The sequence below is a fragment of the Oryctolagus cuniculus genome, chromosome 7 (assembly GCF_964237555.1).
Source record: "Oryctolagus cuniculus chromosome 7, mOryCun1.1, whole genome shotgun sequence".
Lineage (NCBI taxonomy): Eukaryota > Metazoa > Chordata > Mammalia > Lagomorpha > Leporidae > Oryctolagus > Oryctolagus cuniculus.
The window spans coordinates 6,508,170-6,532,254 of NC_091438.1; the positions used below are offsets into that span (position 1 = coordinate 6,508,170).

General features: G+C 40.3%; 1 protein-coding gene across 7 annotated transcripts in view; it reads left to right on the forward strand.

The window, feature by feature from the left end:
* Positions 1-24,085, forward strand: part of RASAL2 (RAS protein activator like 2) — a 419,600-nt gene that overhangs the window by 168,667 nt on the left and 226,848 nt on the right. For all 7 annotated transcript variants that reach the window (XM_051856990.2, XM_051856991.2, XM_051856992.2 and 4 more), the window contains exon 2: positions 3,026-3,153. In XM_051856990.2, coding sequence (XP_051712950.2) covers positions 3,026-3,153 — 128 coding nt within the window. The remainder of the gene's footprint in view (positions 1-3,025; positions 3,154-24,085) is intronic.

Sequence of the window (24,085 nt, forward strand, 5' to 3'; positions counted from 1 at the left end):
CAAAATAGGGCAAAAATCTGAGCTTTTTATCCTGGTCTTATAGTTGTAGTATAGAGGCTTTCCTTATATACTGTTAAACTTTCACTTAATATGGATAATTCAATAAAGCAAATTAAACCTATAGATTATTTTAAAATGTATTGTGTACTTATTTTAAATAAAATGGCTTTTAAATCTTAATCCAGAAGTGCTAAAAAAAAAAAAAAAGAACAAAAACAATCACTTCTTCTCTCTTACTTTCTTCTATGCATTCTTATAAAATTATTTTTAGTGGGCATTAATAGAAAAAATATGAAGCTATAAAACCTTTAAGATAGCTAATCAATCAGTTTAGAATTTTGGTAAATATAGAAATAGCACTTCCTTCTTCACCCTGCTGTTAGCATGGAGAGTGTGGTTAAGGGTCCCACAATGATAGGAGGCATTATCGAATTTCACAATGGCTGATGAGAAGCCAGAGCAAAGTTCTAGCTGCACAGAAGGAGAACATTAGACCATGAGACTAAGAAAACTACTCAGGACCACACAGAGAAGAGAATTTAAGTATTCTGAAGTTCAGTGTTGTTGCAGATTTATATTTTGTCAGGTAATCTGGGTTATGCACATGGTCTATCTTCTTGCATTTCTGTAGATCATACAGTTACCCTACAGTGGGCAGTTTAGTTCACCCATGACTAACCTACATAATAAAGTTAGTCATTTGAATGAATACTTGTCTAGGCCACAAAACCACCTTATTTCCACATAAAGTAGGTGCATCCCTTTCTGTTGAAGTTGTCTTGGTATTTGACTCTCAGAATAGACATACATTATGGTAAAAATCTAACCCATTTGTTTGTGCAAATCATATGAAGAAAATTAATTTTGACATGACTTTTAAGCATGGGCAAGAATATCTTATGTTTCTAAAAGGATTAAGAGTTAGCTTCTTCAAACCTTTTCATGATAATTTTGATCATCTACTTGAGAGAGGAGAGATCAGTCTTCCATCTGGTGGTTCACTTCCCAAATGTCTGTATCAGCCCGTGCTGAGCATAGCAGCAGCCAGAAGCCAGGAATTCCATCCAGATCTCCCACTTGAGTTTCAGGAGCCCAAGAGCTTGAGCCATCATTTGTTGCCACCTAGGATGCATTAGCAGGAAGCTGGATCAGAAACACAGTAGCCAGGACCCAAACCAGCACTCAGGTATGGGAAGCAGTTTAACCTACTACATAATAATGCCTACCCAGGCTTTGAGAAATCTTGAAATGCAAAAAAAACCTTAGAACAATTTAAGGTACAGTTGTAATATAAACTAGTTTTAAAAAATATTTGTTTTATTTATTTGAAAGGAAGAGAGAGAGAGATCACTACTTGCTTGCAACAGCTGAGACTGGGCTGAAGTCAGGAACCAGGGATTAATCTGGTGTCTCATGTGACTGACAGGGACCCAAGTACTTGAGCCATCATCTGCTGCTTCACAGGAAGCTGGAATTGGGAAGGGAGGCAAGACTTGAACCCAGGCACTCAGATATGGGATGCAGGTGTCCCAAGTGATGTCTTAACCACTACATCAAAACCCTGCCCCAGTTGTAACATAAAGTATTTTAAGATGTTTAGATTACAAGGGGAGAGTCTAAGGTATAGGAGAGATAATAGATGTGAACTAGAGATTCTACAGATGCAGCTGTGGTGCTGTGCAAAGTGCAGAGGAGTTAGAAGCAGAAAAACAAGAAGGGGGGAAAGGGAAAAAACAACATTAGGTTTAGTATCATTTCTAGCCAAGCCCTAGTAACACTGGTTCTTGGACCTTGGATTATCCTTGGGAGTAGTTGATAAGCTCCCCGAAACAGACAAAGCAACAAGTTTGGATAAACTTAGAGAGAATAGGAAATTAAGTCAGAAGGAACAATGAAGATAATATTACACACAGAAAGGGAGTGTAAGAAGAGAGACATGCATCTAGCTGCTCTAGGTGACTTGTTGCTTACTTTCTGCAGAACTCTGGCTATAATTATGTATATTTTGTTTATTATTGCATAAGCAATCTAGGAAATCATTTGGATTTCCCTGAAGTCAATACCAGTAATACCTGCCACACTGTGATAAGAGACAAAAAGTCTGCAGAAAGCACAAGTAATAAAAAGACTTCTCTAATAGATAGAATATGCTTAGTTATGATTTACAGCTCTGTTGCTGTCATGGGTGTTTGTTTTCTAATTTCTGCAGTTTTATTTGCTCCTTTAGCATAATAACTAAATAGTAATAAATAATGCATTTAGAATAATCATCACAGTATACTCCTGGGAGGAATCAGTCCTTCATGGCTAAGGAACTTTTCATATATAGTGAACTGTCACAGAAGCCTTATTTAATGAATCTAATGTGTTCTGATAGTTACATACCAAGGTTTACAGCAGCCCAAGTGAATAATACATAAGAAAAAAAATTTGGTATTTTAAGGAAATGAGACTTTGGGGAATTGTTGAGACATTTTTTTAGTGTTGGCACTCCCACCCTGTCTTTAAGATCTCCCTGTTTTTAAGATCTTACTGGCCCCTAGTGGTAACATGATAATATAGTTTAAACCTTTCCAATTCTCGAGAGTTTAAAGCTATTTTGAAGGCATAGTTTGCCAATAATTTTACTCTCTCAGTTCTGGGTCAGCAGTATTTTCAAAATAGACATGTAACGTCCACTTCTTTCTAAAGCTGTCTCCAGTGTTCCTGTCTGCATCACCTTTTTCTTTTGAATACTGTTGATTTAGCCCAGCAGCAACCTTCCATTATTTCAGTGTTTATTCACCAGTGACTCCTATGTCACGTTTGACATCCAGAGCGATTGAGCCTCTGCAGATTGTCCTTGTTCTGTTCATAATAATTTTAATAGTCTCAAGAGAAAAAATTTCAGTTCACCATGGAAATTCAAGTTAAGGTTTAGCTGGTTTTTTTTTTTTTCATTTGTTTTTGAAGAGTCTTAGATTTGAAGTACTGATTTACGAAGCCTAATAGTTTTCCACTTTTGTTTTCCTCTTATGCTCCATAGATGTTAAAGGACCACCTACCCACCGCCTGTCTTGCGGTCAGTCCCCCTACACTGAGACCACAACATGGCAGCGGAAGTATTGCATCCTCACCGACAGCCAGTTGGTGTTGCTCAACAAGGAGAAGGAGGTAAGATGGATCTTATTGAAGAAGGCTACTTCCTTTTATGAGCAAATTCCTGAAATTATCTACGTCTGTTTGCATTTTGATAAGCTATGTTATCAAAAGAGGCTTTATGCATTCTGAACTGGGTAAGTCTAATAGCTATAATATGCTATTGCCATGAAAGAATGAGCTCCACAAGATAGGGCTGGATTTTCACTAAGGAAAATGACAAGAGAGATTTAAAATCAAGTTGAGAAATGTGGAATGAGAATTGATTGCATTCTGTAGACCTAACCCTGCAAATGCGCTGGAGGGGCTTTTGAAATTGTTATCGGTCTCACTCCTAACAAAAACAAATGGCATACTCAGTGGATTAACTGATAGAGGTTTAATAAAGGGACAACTTAGAAATCATAGCATGGTGAGACGGGAGCTAGCAACTAGCAATGACAGAAAGCAGTTATCACCCCGAATCTGCAGGGCAAGGGAAGGAAGCAGTATTTCTGGCCCCATAGTACTGTTGTCACCTGAGAGGGCTGCAAGGCCGTTGCTGTGGTTCTACACAAGTGAGCACACCCTCTACCATGATACAGATGGCCAGCAAGGCGGGAGTAAGAAGGAATAAACACCCAAACTTGTTTTCCTTCCTGCTAATTTCTTGCCAATGTCTCTGGCTTGAAGGCAGGAAAGAATTCTTTTGGCAAGTTCTAGAGAGGTCAGCTTCCTGAAAAACATACCAAGGGAGAGAAGGGCAGGGAGTGTGGTCTGTCTGAAAAGGCACATAGAGTATAACAAGCATAGAATCCAGTTCTAGGGACAGTTTCGATTCCTCTGAACTAGACAGTTGTGTTTATCACACCCTATTACTGCTTTGCTCCTCAGAGTTTACAGTGCACGTGTTTTCCCACTTTTGAATCACTCACTTGTTTTGGTGTCTGATTAGATAGTTGATACCATTCCGGTTTGATAGAGCTAGAGAAACATTGCCAACATCTATCTCAGGGGGGAAAAATGAGTATGATCTTGACAAGGAACATTGATAACAGAGGGGAGTAGGGGAGGAGAAGAAAAGATCTGATTCAACAAAGGAGAAATATTAATTGCCACAAATTTCAGTAACTAGGAAGATAGTAGAATATGCATTCAGTAAGTGTGTTCAGGAAAAGCAGGCAAGAGTGACGTTTCTGAATTCTCACTGTGAATCTCCACCTCCCTCTTCTCTTGCTCCTCCTTCCCTGTCCCGCTCTTTTTTATTCCTTCTCTTATTCCGCATTTCTTTAATATGGTAAAGAGAATTATGAAGCATTTTCAGTTTCTTCTTAGATTGTAGTAGGCAGTGCTTACTTAAGAGGTCTACCGGTTAGGCCTCCATGAAGAAGTTCCTTATTCTTTTGCTTTAGCCTTTGATAAATATTCCTGAGTTTGTTATTATATGCCTACCCAAGGCCCTTTTCAAGTATTCTAATAGTAATTTACTTTTATTAAAATAATTTAATAACGATCAGCCTTTTCCAGGATGGTCTCAGATGTGTAGCTCTCTGGGTATTAAATATAACATAATTAAAATTGGTAGAGTAAATGAGTATTAATATAGATAATGTCTCATTACCCAGTTTGAATAAATACATAAATCAAAATGCTCATTTTCAACCAACCTACTCTGTGAGCAATCTTTTACTAGCACTATTTATAAGGAATGATATAACCACATCATTTGCCATCTTTTTACCATTACCTACGTTTTACTGGGTTTAGTACCATTGGAAATGAAATAGACTGAGGATAGATAGCATATGATCAACAGCATGTCTTATCCAGAACCCAGATACAATCCATTGATTAAATAGCTCTGGTTAACCAAGTAACCGAGGCCTAGGCCCCCTTTTGTTCCATAAAACTAACTGTCCATAGTATTTTTTTTTTAAGATTTATTTTATTTAATGTATTTGAGATAGAATTAGAGAGAGAGGTAGAGACAGAGAGAGAGAGGTCTTCCATCTGCTGGTTCATTCCCCAGATGGCTGCAACAGCTGGAGCTGTGCAGATCCGAAGCCAGGAGCCAGGAGTTTCCTCTGGGTCTCCCATGTGGGTGCAGGAGCCCAAGGATTTGGGCCATCTTCTACTGCTCTCCCAGGCCATGGCAGAGAGCTGGATTGGAAGAGCAGCCAGGACCAGAACTGGCGCCCATATGGGATGTTGGCGCTTCAAGCCAGGGCTTTAACCTGCTGTGCCACAGCGCCGGCCCAAATAGTAAATTTCTAAAACAATCTCTTATGGACTTAAATGCTTTATCCCCGTTTGTGCCAGTCATCATGAGTAGTCCTAGATACCTGGAGCCCTCTGCTCTTCCCAGGGCTCTAGGTTACCCCCTTCTCTGACCCTGTTTTCTACCTTCTGAGTCCCTTTCCTGTATCTGCTGCAGGTCAACAAGTCAGCTGTTTCTTTGAGCTCTTTTGTGGCAGACTCCTGGGGTCATTCCTGAGGACACCATCTTCCAGAAGTCCTGCAGAGGGAGGGCTGGCGGGGACGGACATCTTCTCCTTTCATGCCTCCTGGTGATGAGTTTCCCTGAAATGCTCCAACTGAATCTCATGTTTCAGTTACATTCCAGCCCCCCCATGCCATTCCATCACTGCTCCTCATTTTTGGTTGATTTTGACTCTCAGGTCATTATCATGATCTCCAAGGCCACTCTAATCTGAAAGTTTTGTGATTCTAGTGTCCACAGAGATGATCCACTCAGCACATTGACTCTCAGTTCTTTGAACTCGTGTCCTGCTGGAATCTGCTCCTTTAACCACCTTATCACTGCAGTTCCTTCATATTCTCAATTGTGTGTATCTTACCCTCTGACCACCACCTCCCATCTTTCCAGTTCATCCCCTATTCCAATAATCCACAACCCTTCTGGGGCTGTTGATCCTATCAATATTTTTGTTTCTCATACTTCTAATCTCCATCCTGAATTCTATGGTCAGTCATTCTTTTTTCTCCCTCCCCCCTCCCCCCGCCCTCCCCCCTCCCTTCCAAGGCAGAGAGACAGAGGGCATGTGTTTATCTACTGCTTCACTCCCCAAATGCCTACAGTGGCCAGGACAGGGTCAGGCCAAAGCTGGGACCCAGGACCCAGTCTAGGTCTCCCATATGGGTAGTGGGAACCCAGCTACTTGTGCCGTCACCACTGCCTCCCAGAGTCTGCACTAGCAGGAAGCTGGCGTCAGGAAATGGAGCTTGCAGGCCTCCTGAATGCTGTCTTCACGACTGTGTCAAGTGCCCATCTTAGTCATTCTAATCGCTCTCCTGCGTGCTGTCTCCTTGTCCTTCTCTTGCCTCATCGTACTCAGCAAAATGATAGCTTCGCTAAATCCTCCTTCTCATCGACTCTGCACTGCACATGTGCAGCTTAGTGTTTCTGGGCAAAATCATGCAATCCTGCTGATTTGTTCTTAAAAAAAAAAAAAAAAAAAAAGGACCAAACAGGTGTATTTCTGTTGGGATATCTGATATAGAGAATAGAGTGGTACAGATGGGTAGTATGAATAACAGAAAATAAAATATATTTTATTTGAAATAAACAAAAACCTTTAACTCAGTGGGTTACTTGAAAACAAACTCTTGCCTGATTGTATTTCCAGGCAAAAACAAAGCTGAAGCACAAACACCCTTCTTTTTTCACATGTATTTGGAAACAAGTAGGAAGACTACTTGGTTTCTTAAAAAACTGACCTCCCTTAAGGCCTGGTCTAGATGCATAAATAATGTAAGTGAATCCACCATATCCAGTTGTCATATCATTGTTACCTTTGAGTTCCAAGATCACATACGTACCTGCAAATATACCTGGGAAGGGACACTATATCCTGGTTACGTTTGAGTTCTTGGCAGACAGGACTGAGGAAAAGTAATCTGAAACAAGTATTGTATCCTATTTACAAGAAATCATTAGTATTCCCTTAAATAACAAGTTACAATAGAAAGATACTGCCTGAAAGTTAGCCTTTTCACTTTGGTTCATTTTTCATATTTGTGATTTACGTTGTTCATTTGCTTGTAGCACAATCCTGCCACAAAGTATTTAAAGTGCAAGATAACTATTATTTCTTCAGAATCTGCATTTTTCAAGTTTTATACTCTATTGTATTCACAGTGGGTCATCATTTCTTGACTTTTTTTCTTTTTTTTCAAAGATGTATTTATTTTATTTGAAAGGCAGAATTACACAGAGAGAGGGAGACACACACACACACACAGAGAAAGAGATTGATTTTTTAAGGTTTTTATTTAATGAATCCAAATTTCATATGTACAGCTTTTAGGAATATAGTGTTTCTTCCCCCATTCCTGTCCTCCCACACCTACTCCTATCCCACCTCCTACTCCCTCTCCCATTCCAGTTTTCATTAAGATTTATTTTTAATTCACTTTGTATATAGAAGACCAACTCCATACTAAGTAGAGATTTCCACTGTTTGCAACCACACAGTCACAGAAGTATAAAGTACTGTTTGAAGACAGGTTTTACTGTTAATTCTCAGATCTTCATCCACTGGTGCAGTGGCCAGGGCTGTGCCAGGGTGAAGCCAGGACCAGGAGCTTCTTCCAGGTCTTCCATGTGCATGCAGGGGCTGAAGGACTACAGCTTTCCCAGGTGCATTAGCAGGAGCTGGATCACAAGTGTAGCAGCCGAGACTTGAACCGGTACCCAAATGAGATGCAGCACTGCAGGCTATGGCTTAATCTGCTGTGCCACAGTGCCAGCCCCACTGACTGGTCTTTAAACTAATGGCTGCAAAGTCCATGTGAGCCCTTAATGCTGGTTGGCAATCACAGTCCAGTTCGGTTACTGTCCTACTATCCTGGATTAGAATTTCTCAGTCTATCTGTGGGGAAACTTCAGTCCACATCCTATTTCATCCTGATCAATAAAATAAAGTAAATTGTTAAGAAAAATGATATTTTATTTATTGACTCATTTTAACAATATATTTTTAATTTTATTTGAAAGACAAAGATAGCAGGGGGAGGGAAAGACTGGGGAAGAGGCAGACATAAAGAGGGAGACAGACAGAGAGATATTCCATCTACTTGTTCACATCCCACATTCCCACAACTGCCAGAACTTGGCCAGGATGAAGGCAGGAGCCTGGAACTCCGTCCAGGTTCCCATGTGAGTGGCAGGGACCCACGTACTCCAGCCAGTACTAGGAAGTACATTAGCAGGAAGCAGAGAAAACAGGACTCGAACCAGGCACTCTAACACAGGATGCGGGTGTCCCAGCTAGGACTCACTGCTACATCAGATGCCCGTCTCCAAAAATGAATTTTAAAGAACAGGAAACTATAAGCCTGTGTTTTTCTTAGATTTCACAGAAATGAAATGGCAATTCAGTAGCCATACTCAGCATAAATTGTAACATAAGAAAAGAAGGAATAGGGCTATGCACTGAGCCAAATCCACTCATCTCTCCAGTCGTGCCACTTCTGTTTCCGTGCTGTTTTATCATAGACTGGTAACAGGCGATATGCAGAACAGCACAGGATTTTGAAGCACCGTGATAGCACAGTCCAAAATGATTTTTACAATGATTTTTTTCACATCCTCTCTCTCCTCCAACCTCTCATCCTTCCTTTGTTATTGTCACTTAGTACTGATTGCTTTGCTTATTGCATCACTTAGAAATTTGAAGCCCCCTGAAGAGAACTTCTGCACACTCCATTACTATGTAAGCACACTAGCAAGTGTTTCCTTGTGCCTTTATATCTCTTTTCTTTCTTTAAAACAGAGATTTCTTTAAGAGAAACAAAAAGATTTATTTATTTGAAAAGCAGAATTACAGAGAGGGAGAGACAGAGAGGTCTTCCATCCACTGGTTCACTTCCCAAATGGCTGCAGTGGACAGGGCTGGACCAGACCAAAACCAGGAGCCAAGAGCTTCTTCTAGATCTCCCACGTGGGTGGCAGAGGCCCAGGGACTTGGGCCATCTGCTTTCTCAGGCACATTAGCAGGACCTTAGTTGTGTGGCCTTTCACTCTGCTTGGGACATTCTTCCCCAAGATATTTGCATGGCTCAGTTTCTTACCTCCTTCTACTCTTTGCCTACATATCACCTACTTTGTAGGGCCAACTCCTATTAACATTTTCCCCCAGAAACCTTTTATTTAATGTATACAAACTTCATGCATTTCATAAATACAACTTTAGGAAAATAATGATTCTTCCTACCATACCTGCCCCCCCCACTTCTTCTTCCTCCCTCTCTTATTCTCATTTTTTTTTACTAAATCTATTTTCAATTAACTTCATACACAGAAGATTAACTCTAAGTAAAAAGTTCATTCAACAAATAGTATGAAAAAAAAAAAAACTGTTCCTCAACAGTTTTTTTATTTCTCTTTTGGTTTCTTTTGTGATCCACTGTTCAGTCTCCATGTCTTTGCATATGTTCTAGAGATTCTTGAGTTGTTGATTTCCAGTTTCATCCCATTGTGGTCAGAGAAGATGCATGATATGGTAGCCTGTGGTCTACCTTAGAGAAAGTGCCATGCACTGGTAAGAAGAACATGTATTCTGCAACTGTAGGATGAAAAGTTCTGTAGATAACCGTTAGGTCCATTTGCTCTATAGTGTCAATTAACTGTTATTCCCTTGTTGCTTTTCCATCTGGTTGACTGGTCCATCGCTGAAAGTGGGGTATTGAAGTTCCCCCATTACTATTATGTGGAGTCTTTGTATCCCTTTAGATCAACTAACACTTCTTTCAAATAGCCAAGTGCCCTGTAATTAGGTGTCTATACATTTATTATAGTCACATCTTCCTGTTGAATTGATCCCTTAATCATTACATAATGCCCTTCTTTGTCTCTTTTAACAGTTTTTGTGTTAAAAGTCTAGTTTGTCTGATATTAGGATGGCTACACCATCTCTTTTTTGGTTTCTGTTGACAGAATGTCTTTTCCATCCTTCCATGTTCAGTCTGCATGTATCTTTGTTGGTGAGATGTGTTTTTTGCAGGCAACAAATTAATGGGTTTTGTTTTTTAATCCATTCAGCCATTCTGTATCTTTTAACTGGAGAGTTGAGTCTATTTACATTTAAGGTGACTAATGATAAGTAGCGACTTGGCACTGCTGTTTTTCCATAAATATTTCTATTTTTTACTTTGGATTTCCTTTGTACTTTTACTTGGAGATTTTCTCCCTTCACCAACTTTCGTAGGGATGACCATGTTTCTGTGTTTCTGTATGTAACACATCCTTAAGTATCTTTTCTAAGTCTGAATGAGCAGTGACAGATTCTTTCAATTTCTGTTTGTTATGGAAGGTCTTTATTTCACTTTCATTCATAAATGAGAGCTTTGCAGGGTAAAGTGTTCTAGGTTGACAGTTTTTTTGTTTTTTGTTTTTTTTTTCCTCTTAAGACTTGGAATATATCTCACCATTTTTTCCTAGCCTGTAGGGTTTCTGATGAGAAGTCAGCTGTGTCTGATTGGAGATCCTCTGAAAGTAATCTGGCATTTCTCTCGTGCGCAGTTTGGACTCTTTATGTTTTACTGTGGAGAGTTTGACTATAATGTTTTGTGGTGAGGATCTTTTCTTGTCATGTCTGTTAGCAGTTCTGTCTGCTTCCTGTACTTGGATGTCACTTTCTCCAAATTAGGGAAGTTTTCTGTAATTATTTCACTAAAAAGGCTTTCTAATCCATTCTCTCCTTCTATGCCTTCAGGAATTCTTAAGACCTGTATGTTGGGTTGTTTGATAGCATCCATAAATCTCCAACACTGTTTAGTTTTCTGATTTCTTGTTTTTGATCTGACTTTAAAATTTCCAGAGATTTGTCTTCTAATTTGGATATTCTTTCTTCTGCCTCACCAATTCTGTTGTTAAGAATTTCTACCACATTTTTTATTTGATCTGTTGAATTCTTCATTTCCAGTGTTTCATTTTGATTTCTCTTTAAAAATTTCAATTTTTATGGAAGAAATTTTTTATTCACGTCATATGTGGATTTCTTTAATTCGTAGATTTGCTTCTGATTACTTCTTTTTTTTTTTTTTTTTTTTTGATAGGCAGAGTTAGACAGTGAGAGAGAGAGAGAGAGAAAGGTCTTCCTTCCTTTGGTTCACCCCCCAAATGGTTGCTGTGGCTGGTGCGCTGCGCCTATCTGAAGCCAGGAGCCAGGCACTTCCTCCTGGTCTCCCATGCGGGTGCAGGGCCCAAGCACTTGGGCCATCCTCCACTACTTTCCCGGGCCACAGCAGAGAGCTGGACTGGAAGAGGAGCAACTGAGACAGAACTGGCGCCCCAACTGGGACTAGAACCCGGGGTGCTGGTGCCACAGGTGGAGGATTAGCCAAGTGAGCCGCAGCACTGGCCACTTCTGATTACTTCTAAAGTAATCCTACAATCAATTTTTGCATTCCATTTCCAGCCGTTCTTTAATCTCTTCATCTTCACTTTCTAGTATTGAAATGTTGTTGTGTTCCTTTGGGGACATTGTATTTTCTTCCTTATTCTTGTTTCTTGAATTGCTACATTTATTTTTAGGCATTTATATAGAGATACTTGGTTTATTTTCCCCTGTAATGGCTTTTATCTTTGGACTATGTCTCTGTGGCTGAGTGCAGTGTCTGCTCTTTCAGTGAGTACCCTGAAACGTGTGCTGGGTATGGCCAGGGATCTCTGTTCAGTGCTCCAGGGTGAGGGGAGTGTCCAATATGACACCCACATTGGACATGGTAAATCACTCTCTCTCTTTTTTTTTTTTTTTTTAATTAGAGGGGAGGTTTAATGTGCTCTGTTGGTGTAGTCTCATGCCCACCTCTTCTCTTTTGAGGAGACCAGTGCCTGGTCACTAGCCCCAGTGGGTATAATGTTCATTCGCACTGCCATAAGAACCACACAAAGGATCTGTGCAATTCTCATTGTCAACAAGGATCCCACATTTCCCTCACCAGGGAATAGGAGCCCTGAGTGTGTGGAGCTACCCACAGCAAAGACCCAGCCACACCCTGTGCCCCCACATGCAGCCACAATATTTTCACAGTCCCAGCACATAGTCCAAGCACCCTGCACCTGTCAGGTCTCCCAACAGACCCAGGTGTCTCCTCTCAGCTGGGTGCTGAGCGCAGGGAGACAAGCCGGCACAGCTGTTACATATGTTCAAATGCACCTGCCCCTCTCTCTCAGTTACAGGATGCTGGTACTGGGTGGTCAGGGAGAGAGAATTGTGTTCCCTTTTTTTTCCCACTAGGTCGGCAGGTATACTGTCCCTCACAGGTTCCGAGCCGTACTCACACCAGGCCTGTCCTGCAGCTTTATTGCCAGTGGCTTGGGCCACTGTAGTCTGGTCTCGCCTCACTCTCCAAAGCTGGTGCTGAGACTTTAGGCTACTTTGGTCCTGAGTTGTGCACATCCACACCCTGCATGTATCCCTCTAATTTGCATGGAGTTTCCTCTGCTGCTTTCTCCCTAACTCTCACCTGAGATTTTACTCTCTCCATGGTTTTTTAACTATCTTCCCAGATTAGAGCAGTAAGCCCCCTCCCTGTTCTCCATCTCGCTTTCTTCCCGCATTAACATTTTAAATTGGATCTCCTTCTCTATCTAGAACTTCTGATCTAATTACCTTGCTTTATTTTGTTTTCTGGAATATTTTATAGCATGTGATATAATTTATTCTGTTTATTTTCTTTCCTCCTTTATAGGAATGTACGCTTTGGAGCAGGAATTTTGTCTATTTTATTCAATGAGGTATTTCTCAGTACTTATCATAGTTGCTGAGACATCATAAATTGTTGCTAAATGAATTATATACTTTGATTCCTGAATATCCATTTCCTTATATAAGTTTGAAAGGAGAGTTCTTCCATCTTTTGTTTCTAGCATATCTATCCTGAATGTGAGATATAATTCTCTTTTTTTTTTTTTTGCAAAAATTAGATAATAAATTGAGGAGGAATACAGTCTAAAGGTGCTTTTCTACAGTTGAATATGTAATTCCATCTTAATGTATTGAGGGTTTTTTTTGTTTTTGTTTTTGTTTTTGTTTTTTTTTTTTGACAGGCATAATGGACAGTGAGAGACAGAGAGAAAGGTCTTCCTTTTGCCGTTGGTTCACCCTCCAATGGCTGTCGCAGCCGGTGCGCTGCGGCCGGCGCACCGCGCTGATCCGATGGCAGGAGTTAGGTACTTATCCTGGTCTCCCATGGGGTGCAGGGCCCAAGTACTTGGGCCATCCTCCACTGCACTCCCTGGCCGCAGCAGAGAGCTGGCCTAGAAGAGGGGCAACTGGGACAGAATCCGGCGCCCCGACCGGGAGTAGAACCCGGTGTGCCGGTGCCACAAGGCAGAGGATTAGCCTAGTGAGCCGTGGCGCCGGCCTGTATTGAGCTCTTACTATGTGTATAGTATTGTGCTTGCAAATATATGGTTTAGTTAGGGCATATTGAAGTAAAATAAAAGTTATGACTATTTGGAGCTAGATAGAGGTAGTAATTGCACAATATTGTGAGTGTACTAAACGCTACTAAGTTATTTACTTTATGTGTGTCTCAGGTCCTCTTCCAATGGGAGGCCATAAATGATGGTCCAAATACTTGGGTTGGTGCTACCCATGGGGGAGATCTGGATTGAGTTCTGGGCTCCTGACTTGAGCCTGTCCCAGTCCTGGCTGTTCCAGGCATTTGGAGAGTGAGCCAGTGGATGGAAGATCTCTCTCTTTCTGTCTCTGTTTCTTTCTTTATTTCTCTGTTTTCCAGGTTGATTAAATAAATAAAAATCACTAAAATTAAAATAGTTAATTGTGAATTTTGCCTCAAAAATCATTTTAACTTATAATATAACCACTAGGGAAATTATTTTTTTAAAAGATTTTATTTATTCATTTGCGAGGTAGAGTTACAGACAATGAGAGAGAAAGCAGAGAGAAAGGTCTTCCATCTGCTGATTCACTTCCCAGATGGCCACAACAGCCAGAGCTGTGCCAATCCAAAGCCAGGAGCCAGGAGCTTCTTCCAGGTCTCCCACATGGGTGCAGAGGCCCAAGGACTTGGGCCATCTTTCACTGCTTTCCCAGGCCATAGCAGAGAGCTGGATAGGAAGTGGAGCAGTGGACTCTAACTGGCATCCATATGGGATGCTGGTGCCGCAGGTAGAGGATTAACCTACTGTGCCACAGCACCAGCCCCACAAGGGAAATATTAACTGAGGTATTGCCTGGGGCAGGTTATGGTGTGAAGTGGAGAAGGTTAAAAACAGGTTTTAAAGAGAAATTTTTGCTTGGGCCCTGTGTTCTTCTTCTGTTCACCATGTGGAACAAAAAGAATATCCATGTGTATATAAGGATACAACAGTCAGAAAATACACCACTTTGGTAAACTGCAGAATGTTCAGAGTCCTTGAAATATAGTTTGCTAGTGAAAAAATGATAATTGGCAACAAAAAAACCCAAAGAGATAATAAAAAACCTCGAAGACCAAGTGAGGAATTTGGACTGTATTTGAGAAATGATAGGAATCATGGAGAAGCATTTAATAGGACAGTGAGGTCATCAGAACTGCTTCCTAGGAATGTTAACTGTGCTGATGATGTGGAAAATTGAGTGAAAGGAATTGGAAGCAAAAATCAGTAAGGAACCATGCGGGGATGCCAACAAAATAGTTTATACACAATGCTTAGTGCTCCAGTTAATAACTTGCAAATATTTTCTCTTATTCTTTCAGATGTACCTTCACTCTATTGATTGTTTCCTTTGTATACATAAGTTTTTTAGTTTGATATAATCTCATTTTTCTAGTTTTGCTTTTGTTGCCTGTGCTTTTAAGATCTTATCCAAAAAGTTATCACTTGCACCAATGAAATGTTTCCCCTACATTTGCTTCTACCAGTTTCATTGTCTCAGGTCTTAGATATAGGTCTTCGGCCCATCTTGAGTTGCTTTTTGAATATGATTAGAGGTAAGGTTCTATTTTTATTCTTCTACATATATGTCCATGTTTACCACCACCAGTTATTGAAGAGACTATCCTTTCTCCAATGTATGTTCTGCACATTTTTGTTAAAAATCAGCTAGCTGTATGTATGTGGATTAATTTCTCGGCTCTCTGTTCTGTTCCATTGATCTATGTGTTAGCTTTTATGCCAGTACCATGCCGGCTTAATTACAGTAACTTTGTAGTATGTTTTTAAAATCAGATATTTTGATGCCTCCAGCTTCACTTTGTTTTGCTCAGGGTCACTTTGTCTGTTTTGGATCTTTTGTGATTCCATATGAATTTCAGAATTTTTTTTTTTAATTCACATGGTTGTGTTCTACCACAACTATACTGGAAAATTGAATCAAGTCCCTAGGAAAAGAAAAAGTGAAGCTGTACTACTACTTGGATGGTAAATTTAATATCCTGTAAATTCATTACACGAAAAGACTGGAAGTCTTTTTTTATAGAAGGATCAGAATCCACTGTCAGTCTTCTACCTTTGTAAAGGTTTAATTCTAAAGGAGTTTAATTCTTGTCCTTTGAATTTTGCATTGAATGATTTGGAATTCCTTGAAATGAGGAGTTTAAGACATTTCCTACTAAAATTATCTAAAAAGGCTGTTTTAAACTCTAATCAACTAATCATGGGGGTGTTTACTGCTGTGCTAAAAAGATCAATTAGGAGGATTCTGAAAGGATTTAAACTGAATCCTTAGCCAGGCACTGCTGGGGTGTGGGAGGATTATATTAGTCTAGTATCACTCATGTATTAAATCAGTGTGTGGGATCTTTTAATACTCTCTTAACTCTGCATGTTTCTTGTCAGATTGGGGAAAAGTCTGTTTGGGGGAGGTACATGCGAAGAGTGTTAAATACACCAATTACCAATTTGGGAAGGTAGCAAAAGAGTAGATCTGGGCTGAGTGCTGGAGCGAAGTTTACCAGGGGTGTCACCTTGAGAAATGACTCATGTTTAGTAAATTGCTTCATGCAAATTGTGCCAAAAGACATTGCTTATGTGTTGTGAAATATGCTTCCCTGACTAAGTGCCAGGAAAGGCTCCAACTGCTTTGGCATTAAACCGGTTCAAAGAGGGTACAGGAGGCCATTTGAGTTCCATTTTTGCTTGCAAAAGATAAGACCAAGTAAACTAGAGATTAAGGAGTTGGGGGAAATGGTAGAGAAGACAAACAGAAATCCCTCTGAGTTGCAGCCAGAATAAAAATACAAAAGAAAGCTGAGTTTGTGAGTTCTGTCTTGACAACAACAAACCATCAGGACAGGGTAAATTTGGTATCAGTCCTCTTTGTGCAAATTCTGCTTTCTGTGTTTGACATGTTGAAGACTGAGTGCTAGTGTACAGGCAGGAGGTCGTCATAATACAATTTTAAAATATTTTCACCTATTTTTCTTGCTTTCAGAAGGTGGTTTACAGTCAGATATATTGATGAAAATAGCAGTTAGGTTTTGTGCAAACAGCTAAAATTTAACTGTTATTTATCCTGAGGTAAACCACCCATGGCACATTTCATTCAGAATCACTTTGAAGCTATTCGATAGATGTAGACTATAATGTGCCTATTCATTATGATGAGAGTTAAAAACAGTAAGACACAGTTCTTTCCTCTTCTCTTCACCGTAACAAGTTTAGTGGTAGGAATAAGACAATTTCAAAGTGACATTTGACAAATAGCCCAAGTAAACTGGATACGTAAGAGAAAGAAATCCATTTATTCTGAAGAACCTTAATCTAACTCAGTATATCTTTAAGATACTGCTGACAATGGGAAAGTACTGAAGGAAGCTTACTAAGAAAAGGATTTGATCGGAATTATGTGTTATGAATGTTAACCCATAGGACACAGTGGAAGAAGGCAATGCCAGTTGGGAGACTATCATTACTCAGATCTGAACATTTAAAGTGGCTTCCCAGGACTCCTGACTCGTGCACGGCTTGGGATTCAGGCCCTGCCAATGTGGTCCTCATACAGTTGGATGTTCTGTCTCAATGCTCGCCCTAAAAGGCTCTCAATTGACCCTACTCCCTATTCCAAAATAAAACAATAACATCTTGTGCTTATCAACCTAGAGGATAATGTTTGTGTTTTCTCCTTTGCCTAAAATGGCCTCTGTCAGATATTCATTCATTTGTGAACTGGAATTGTTTTCAGGCTCGGGGTTTGTCTGGTAAGGCATAAGCTCCATGGAATGAGTTACATAAATGAATAATTAAAATTCAACACAATCAGCATAGTGACAGAGAAAGTCATGTTGTTGGAGGAACCTAAGGATGTGCACCGTAATCTTCCCTTAGGGAAGTGGTAAGGGGGAAAGAGTTCTATAGAGAATTCCTGTTTTGTACCTTAGGATGAATAGGAGTTTACCTGGCAGGCATACAATGGAAAAGAAAGTAAGGGGAAAAACATTTCCAGCTGAGAACAAACTAAGCGGTGACAGTGAATTGCAAAATCCAGGATATATTAGGAAAATACCAGCAATTTGGTGTTAAACTGTGAAATCTGATGTTGACTACAAAGATGGTGGCTAGATAGTATAAAACCTGGTATATTATGTTAGGGAGCTTGCACTTTGGTAGCTTTAAAAGTGTCTCTTAGAGGCCAGCGTTGTGGTATAGCAGGTAAAGCCGCTGCCTGTGATACATGATCGAGTCCTGGCTGCTCTGCTTCCTATCCAGCTCAATGATAATGTCCCTGGGAACTCAGCAGAAGATGACCCAAGTGCTTGGGTCCCTACACCCATGTGGGAGACCTGGAGGAGGCTCCTGGCTCCTGGCCCTTCCCCACCCATGGTGGCCATTTGAGGAGTGAGCCAGAAGATGAAGGATTTCTCTCTGTCTCTCTGTAACTCTGCCTTTTAAATAAATAAAAGAGGGAGAGACAGATTGAGAGATTTTCCATCTGCTGGTTCACTCCCCAGATGGGGCCAGCGTTGTGGCATAGTGGAAAAAACTGCTGTCTACAACCCCGATATCCAAGATGGGCACTAGTTTGTGTTCTGGCTGCTCCACTTGCATTCCAGCTCTCTACTGATAGCCTGGGAGAAGCAGGGGAAGATTGCCTAAGTGTTTGGCTCCTGCACCCACGTGGGAGACCCAGAAGAAGCTCCTTGTTCATTTTAGCATCCCTTAGGAAGATAAATAGCTGAGATGAGATTTCTGATGCTAGTTGATAGAATATTGATTTTCTATATTGATGGTTTAATCTGTGTGGTTTCAGTTTGAAATGGAAATTAATTTCCATATGATTCTTTTAAAAATGAAAGGCAGTTTTGCATAAAATATATGGATGTGTTTGACCAGGAGCCAGATTCCTAATTCAACTGTTGTGAATACATCTCAGGCATTTGGGTCATTCGCCCCTTACTGTTTTCCACTTTCCTCTTCTAAGAAGCAATGACGTTAAAGTGCTTAATGTTTGTTCTTTTGTATTGAGAGAAGACTCTCAAGTCCAGTACAAGCTGCCAAGGAAGTAAAAAAAAAAGTTTTTCTCATGTCATGGAACATGGAAAACATGTATTATTTTGTGAGCAGTGCAGGGTAAACAAGTAAATGTGAGCTGGTAAACTAAATCAGCACAATCAGGATGGAGAAAATTGCTCTTCCAAAACTGATTTTTTTTTCCCCCTCAGCTGCCTAAGATTTGTGAACTCCAATTTGAAAGTACTTGAAATGTGATCTATTCAATTTTAAAGAAGATCCATAAATTTAAAAATACTTCAGCTTAGAAGCGATCTATACATGTACAATCTATTACATGTACTGTTCTTAAGAAATGCAAATTTAGGAGAAAAGCCAACACAGTGTTCCTTTATATCCTGAGTCAGGGAGGAAAAAAAAAAAAAAAAACCCTAATGTTTAACAGCAATATTTTAAATAAAACCTTTGATTATATTTTAAGTTTCAACAGTAAAGAGTTGAAATCTTCATTGAAACTATGAGAAAATAATTTTGAGTCAATTTTAGGCCCAAATAAGAAGTTTGATATATTTTAGTTATCCTTTCCTTATATTTTGTAGAGACAAAGTATGTGATATTCGATGCCATTCTTTCTTTTTCCTGGATATGGCTTTTAAAAATTTCCACAGAAAAAATATTTCCTCCTTAAATACCAGAAGGCAACTATTTTTTTCCCATTTAGCTTAAGATCTTCATTATTTTATACAATAGGCATATTTGACCTGTTATCAAAATACTTACTTTTATTTAGATTCAATTATTTGCTCAAAGTTCTAACCTATTATTTTCTAAATGTACTCTCATTCTTTATACTTTGAAGGCAGGTAAGGGATACACTTTTGCCTTTCTTACTGGAAAGGAGTCATTTAACGTCTCATAGCTACTCTTTTAATTATTCAAATAGAGATAATTTCCACCCTAAAAGGGACAGGCCACTCCGGTTACTGCTGAGTTTTATGTTACAGAGTGCTTTTAGAAGAGCTCAGGTCTTTATTGATACTAATATTTGATCATGGCTTATTTTTAAAATTATATGTTTCTTAATTCTGCTGTTCAGTTTTTCAGTGTGCTGAGTATCATAGTACTGGTAATAAGGAGAACATTTTGTCCTATGAGAAGTGTGAATTTTTTTCAGTGCTTATGGAAGCTTTAGGAATTTGCTCTTCCTGTTTTCAGTAAGAGTGAGCTTCCCTTGACCTCTGTCATAGGAATTGGATTACTGAGGCAAAGCAGAAGGCTACATGTAAGCCTATTCTGTCCTAGTTTTGCCTGATCAGTTTATGTGATATGTGTCCTTTGTGATCATTTGGATAAATAAGTCATTCCTTACCAAAAGGGGGTAATAATTACTCTCTCATGTCACACATAATAAATTCTGTAGACTTGTGCAGAAGAACTCAATGATGGTCAATATTATGGAAATTTAAAAGCAATTAGCATTTTGGATTACCATTATTATGTGCATATTTGGGGGGAACAGTCAGATATTTCAACACACATATGCAGTATGTGCTGATCACATCAGGGATATTTCTGTCTATCCTTTCTGTTGGTGTTATTGGCTAGCATACACTAACATTAATATTTTGGGGGTCCTTGTCATTTATTTAGTCAAGAATTCCAATGACTGGCTCAAATGAAGCAGACAACAAGGTAAGGTTTAAGATTTAGGGGCTGGTGCTGTGGGTAGCGGGTAAAGCCACCGCCTATGGTGCCAGCATCCCATGTGGGTGCCAGTTCGGGTCCTGGTTGCTCCACTTTGGATCCAGCTCTCTGCCATGGCCTGGTAAGGCAGTGGAAGATAGCCCAAGTCCTTGGGCCCTGCATCCACATGGTAGACCCAGAGGAGGCTCCTGGCTTCTGAATTCAGATCTGCACAGCTCCAGCCATTGCGGCCAATTGGGGAGTGAACCAGCAAATGGAAGACCTCTCTCTCTCTGCCGCTCCTTCTCTCTGTTTGTAATTCTGACTTTCAAATAAATAAAGTAAATCTTTAAAAAAGAAAAAGGTTTAAGATTTATTTAGAGAGTGAGAAAAATATGCAGAAGAGGGAGAGGAGCCTAAGAAGGGTAAATGGGAAATTCCATACCAGGATCTCAGAGTCGGACCAGGGGCCATGTGCAGGAGTGTGCAGTCCAGAGCACAGAGGAGCCACAGGGGCAAGAACAGAGGCAAACATGGGCGGCACACAAGAGATGCAAGGAGAGTAGGGCAGGCCCAGCATGCCCTAGGCCTCTTAGCCACTTTTTTTTTTTAAAGATTTATTTATTTATTTGAAAGTCAAAGTTACACAGAGAGAAGGAAAGGCAGAGAGAGAGAGAAAGAGAGGTCTTCCATCCGCTGGTTCACTCCCCAGTTGGCTGCAATGGCCAGAGCAGTGCCAATCCAAAGTCAGCTGCGCCGATCCGAAGCCAGGAGTCAGGAGCTTCTTCCAGGTCTCCCTCACAGGTGCAAGGGCCCAAGGATTTGGGACATCTTCTACTACTTTCCCAAACCATAGCAGAGAGCTAGATTGGAAGTGAAGCAGCTGGGACATGAACTGGTGCCCATCTGGGATCCTGACACTGCAGGTGGCAGCTTTACCCGTTATGCCACCTGGCCCCTTTTATCCATTTCTAAAAGGGGAGTGCTTATGTATTCTGATTGGCAGGTGGGTGGATATAGGTGAGATCAGGTAGGAGCAGAAGAGGGCATGGTCTCCAGCTCATAAATCTAATCAGTCTAATCCTCTCTCCCTGACTGGGTCCCGTATCATTCCCCCTTCAGAGATTCCAGACCCTTAATCTTAAGGAGATACTGAAGGATGTAGACTCATCATATCTTTTGTAGCTACTTCCTGCTGATGAGGTACATAGTCCCTGCCTGTTGTGGGTCCGGAAAGCTCCTCCTGTCTCATCTAATGAATTCATTTCATGAGCTGGAGCACTCTTGGTCACTGCTAATGGCTATGTCCCTTGCATGCTTATCATTACTCCCAGAAGTCATTGAGTTCTGAAACATGCAAGTTAATCAATCAGCATAAGTAAAACTGGAACGAAACAAGTTGTAACTGGAGTGCTCCTTAAGAAGAATAGAACATATGTTATAGAATCCCAGATAGCAGGTGGTGATAGGGTATCCTTATGTAGATTATAAATCCATTTGGCCTGAGCATAGAGGATTATAATAGAAGAATCCACTAAGGAGTTTTCTTGCCAATAACAGCTCCCAGAGCGAATCAAAAGAAGAAGTAGGTACAACATGTCTGTCTTAAAGTGCAGCAGTCTTGATGTGATAAAAGCAGAAGGTTTACTTATCTTTTTGCTTTTTGAAGATGTATTTAAAATCTTCAGTTGGCTCACAAGAATAAACATGTGTCTTTTGAGTTCACCTTCGAAGACTCAAGAGGTAGAAGTTTAATCCTTGAGATATTACCAGCTTGGGATGCCCTGTAAATATACCTACCTCAGAGGTAGGGTCGTCCCTTCCATTTAGGCTGCAACTGGTCTGAAGGGGATCTTTCTATAAACAAGGTGAAGGCCATACTCGGGAATTCCTAATGCTGGAGCTCTGTTAAAAGCTCTTTAATTCTTAGGAACACCTTTTGTAGCTCCCCTGTCCAGCAAAGTGGATCTACTTCAGGGCCTTTTAAAGCTTCATACAAAGGCTTGGCTTTTAATCCAAATCCTGGAACCCATATTCTACGAAATCCTGCCATTCTCAGAAATCAATGTCCTTAGCTGCTTTTTTGTCTTTGGTCATCCTATATAAATAGAACAGCTTTCTTTCTCTTGACTGAAAGAGCACGCTTTCCTGGGGCTAGAACATATCCCAGGTAGTCTACCTCTTGTTTAGAAAACTGCGCTTTTGTTGGAGAAACTCTGTATTCTAGTTTTGCTAGATTCTGAACTTAATGGATACATTAGAAAACACCCTTCAGGTAAGGGTTTAACACAGTAGAATTTATTGAAATAGCTGCCTCATTAGCCTTAAGGCCTTTAACCATTTTGTGTACGCTCCATTTGACTTTAAAACAGGCAAGATAGGAGTATTACAGGGAGACATGGTTCCAAGAGTCCATGTTTGAGAAACTTAACTAAATAAAGAAACGTTTAAGAATACAGCAATGGAGGGCCGGCGCCGTGGCTCACTTGGCTAATCCTCCGCCTGCAGCACCAGCATCCCATATGGGCACCAGGTTCTAATCCTGGTTGCTCCTCTTCCAGTTTAGCTCTCTGCTGTGGCCTGGGAAGGCAGTGGAGGATGGCCCAAATGCTTGGGCCCTGCACCAGCATGGGAGACCAGGAAGAAGCACCTGATTCCTGGCTTCGGATCAGCACAGCACTGGCCGTAGCGGCCATTTTGGGGGGTGAACCAATGGAAGGAAGACCTTTCTCTGTCTCTCTCTCTGTCTATAACTCTACCTGTCAAATAAATAAAAATAAAATTTAAAAAAGAATACAGCAATGTAGTTGAACATTTAGAAATAACAAAAACTTATGAGACATAAGAATATTGTCTACTTCATACACTAAAATAAAGTAAATCTTTGAGACCAAGTTTTACCATTGACTCTCACAATTCAACTCTGAGGACAGAGGGCCTGCATGGGAAGTTAGTACACAGTGACTACTGACATTAATTTAACATTTCACACTCTTATATATGACATCAGTGATCACCCAAGGCTCTAGACATGAGCTGCCTAGGCTGTGGAAGCTTTTTGAATCCATAAACGCCATCAGTATTTAGATAAGGCCATGAGCAGTGTGGAAATTCTCTCCTTCCTTCAGAGAAAAGTACCTCCTTCTTTGATGAGCACTTCTTTCAACTGGGGTCTCACGCACAGAAGTCCTTCATGAAGCGACACTTTTTGCCACAGTGTCCTGGCTTTCCATGCCTGAGATGCTCTTGTGGGCTTTTCAGCCAGACCAGAATGCCTTAAGAGATGACTCTGGAGGTCAGTATGCTACTTTAAGTGATTGACATCCTATGAGTCTGCTGTATGGACTGCTTCCCATGTTGGAACCTTACCTCCCTTTTTTTAATCCTATTTATTATTACTAAACATTTAATCCTATTTATATGATCACTAAGTAATCCTTTCTATATGATCATTAAACTCTTAAAACTCTATTTTTACCATTCAGCTCATGGAGATTTGGGATCCCATGGCAAGTTTTCAAACTGTACCCCTACAGGTAACTCCACAGAACTACACAGCCTTTTGTAGGACCTGAGAAGATGAAAGGAAACACAGCTCTTTGTGAGCTTAATTATCCTTAGGCATGTGACTTGATACATTGTATTAGCTATAATTTTGACACCTCAGAGTCTCCATTTGTACATGAAATGGGGTCCATTATTCTACGCATCCCACTGAGGGGATTCTAAATTTTTTTCTTCTTCTTCTTTTTTTTTTTTTTAAGTAAATCATTGTAAAGCCAGATACCATACCAACATAAAAAGGGGAAATACTGCTTAGTCTGAGAAACACCATTCCAGACCATTCCTGAGGTGCTGAAT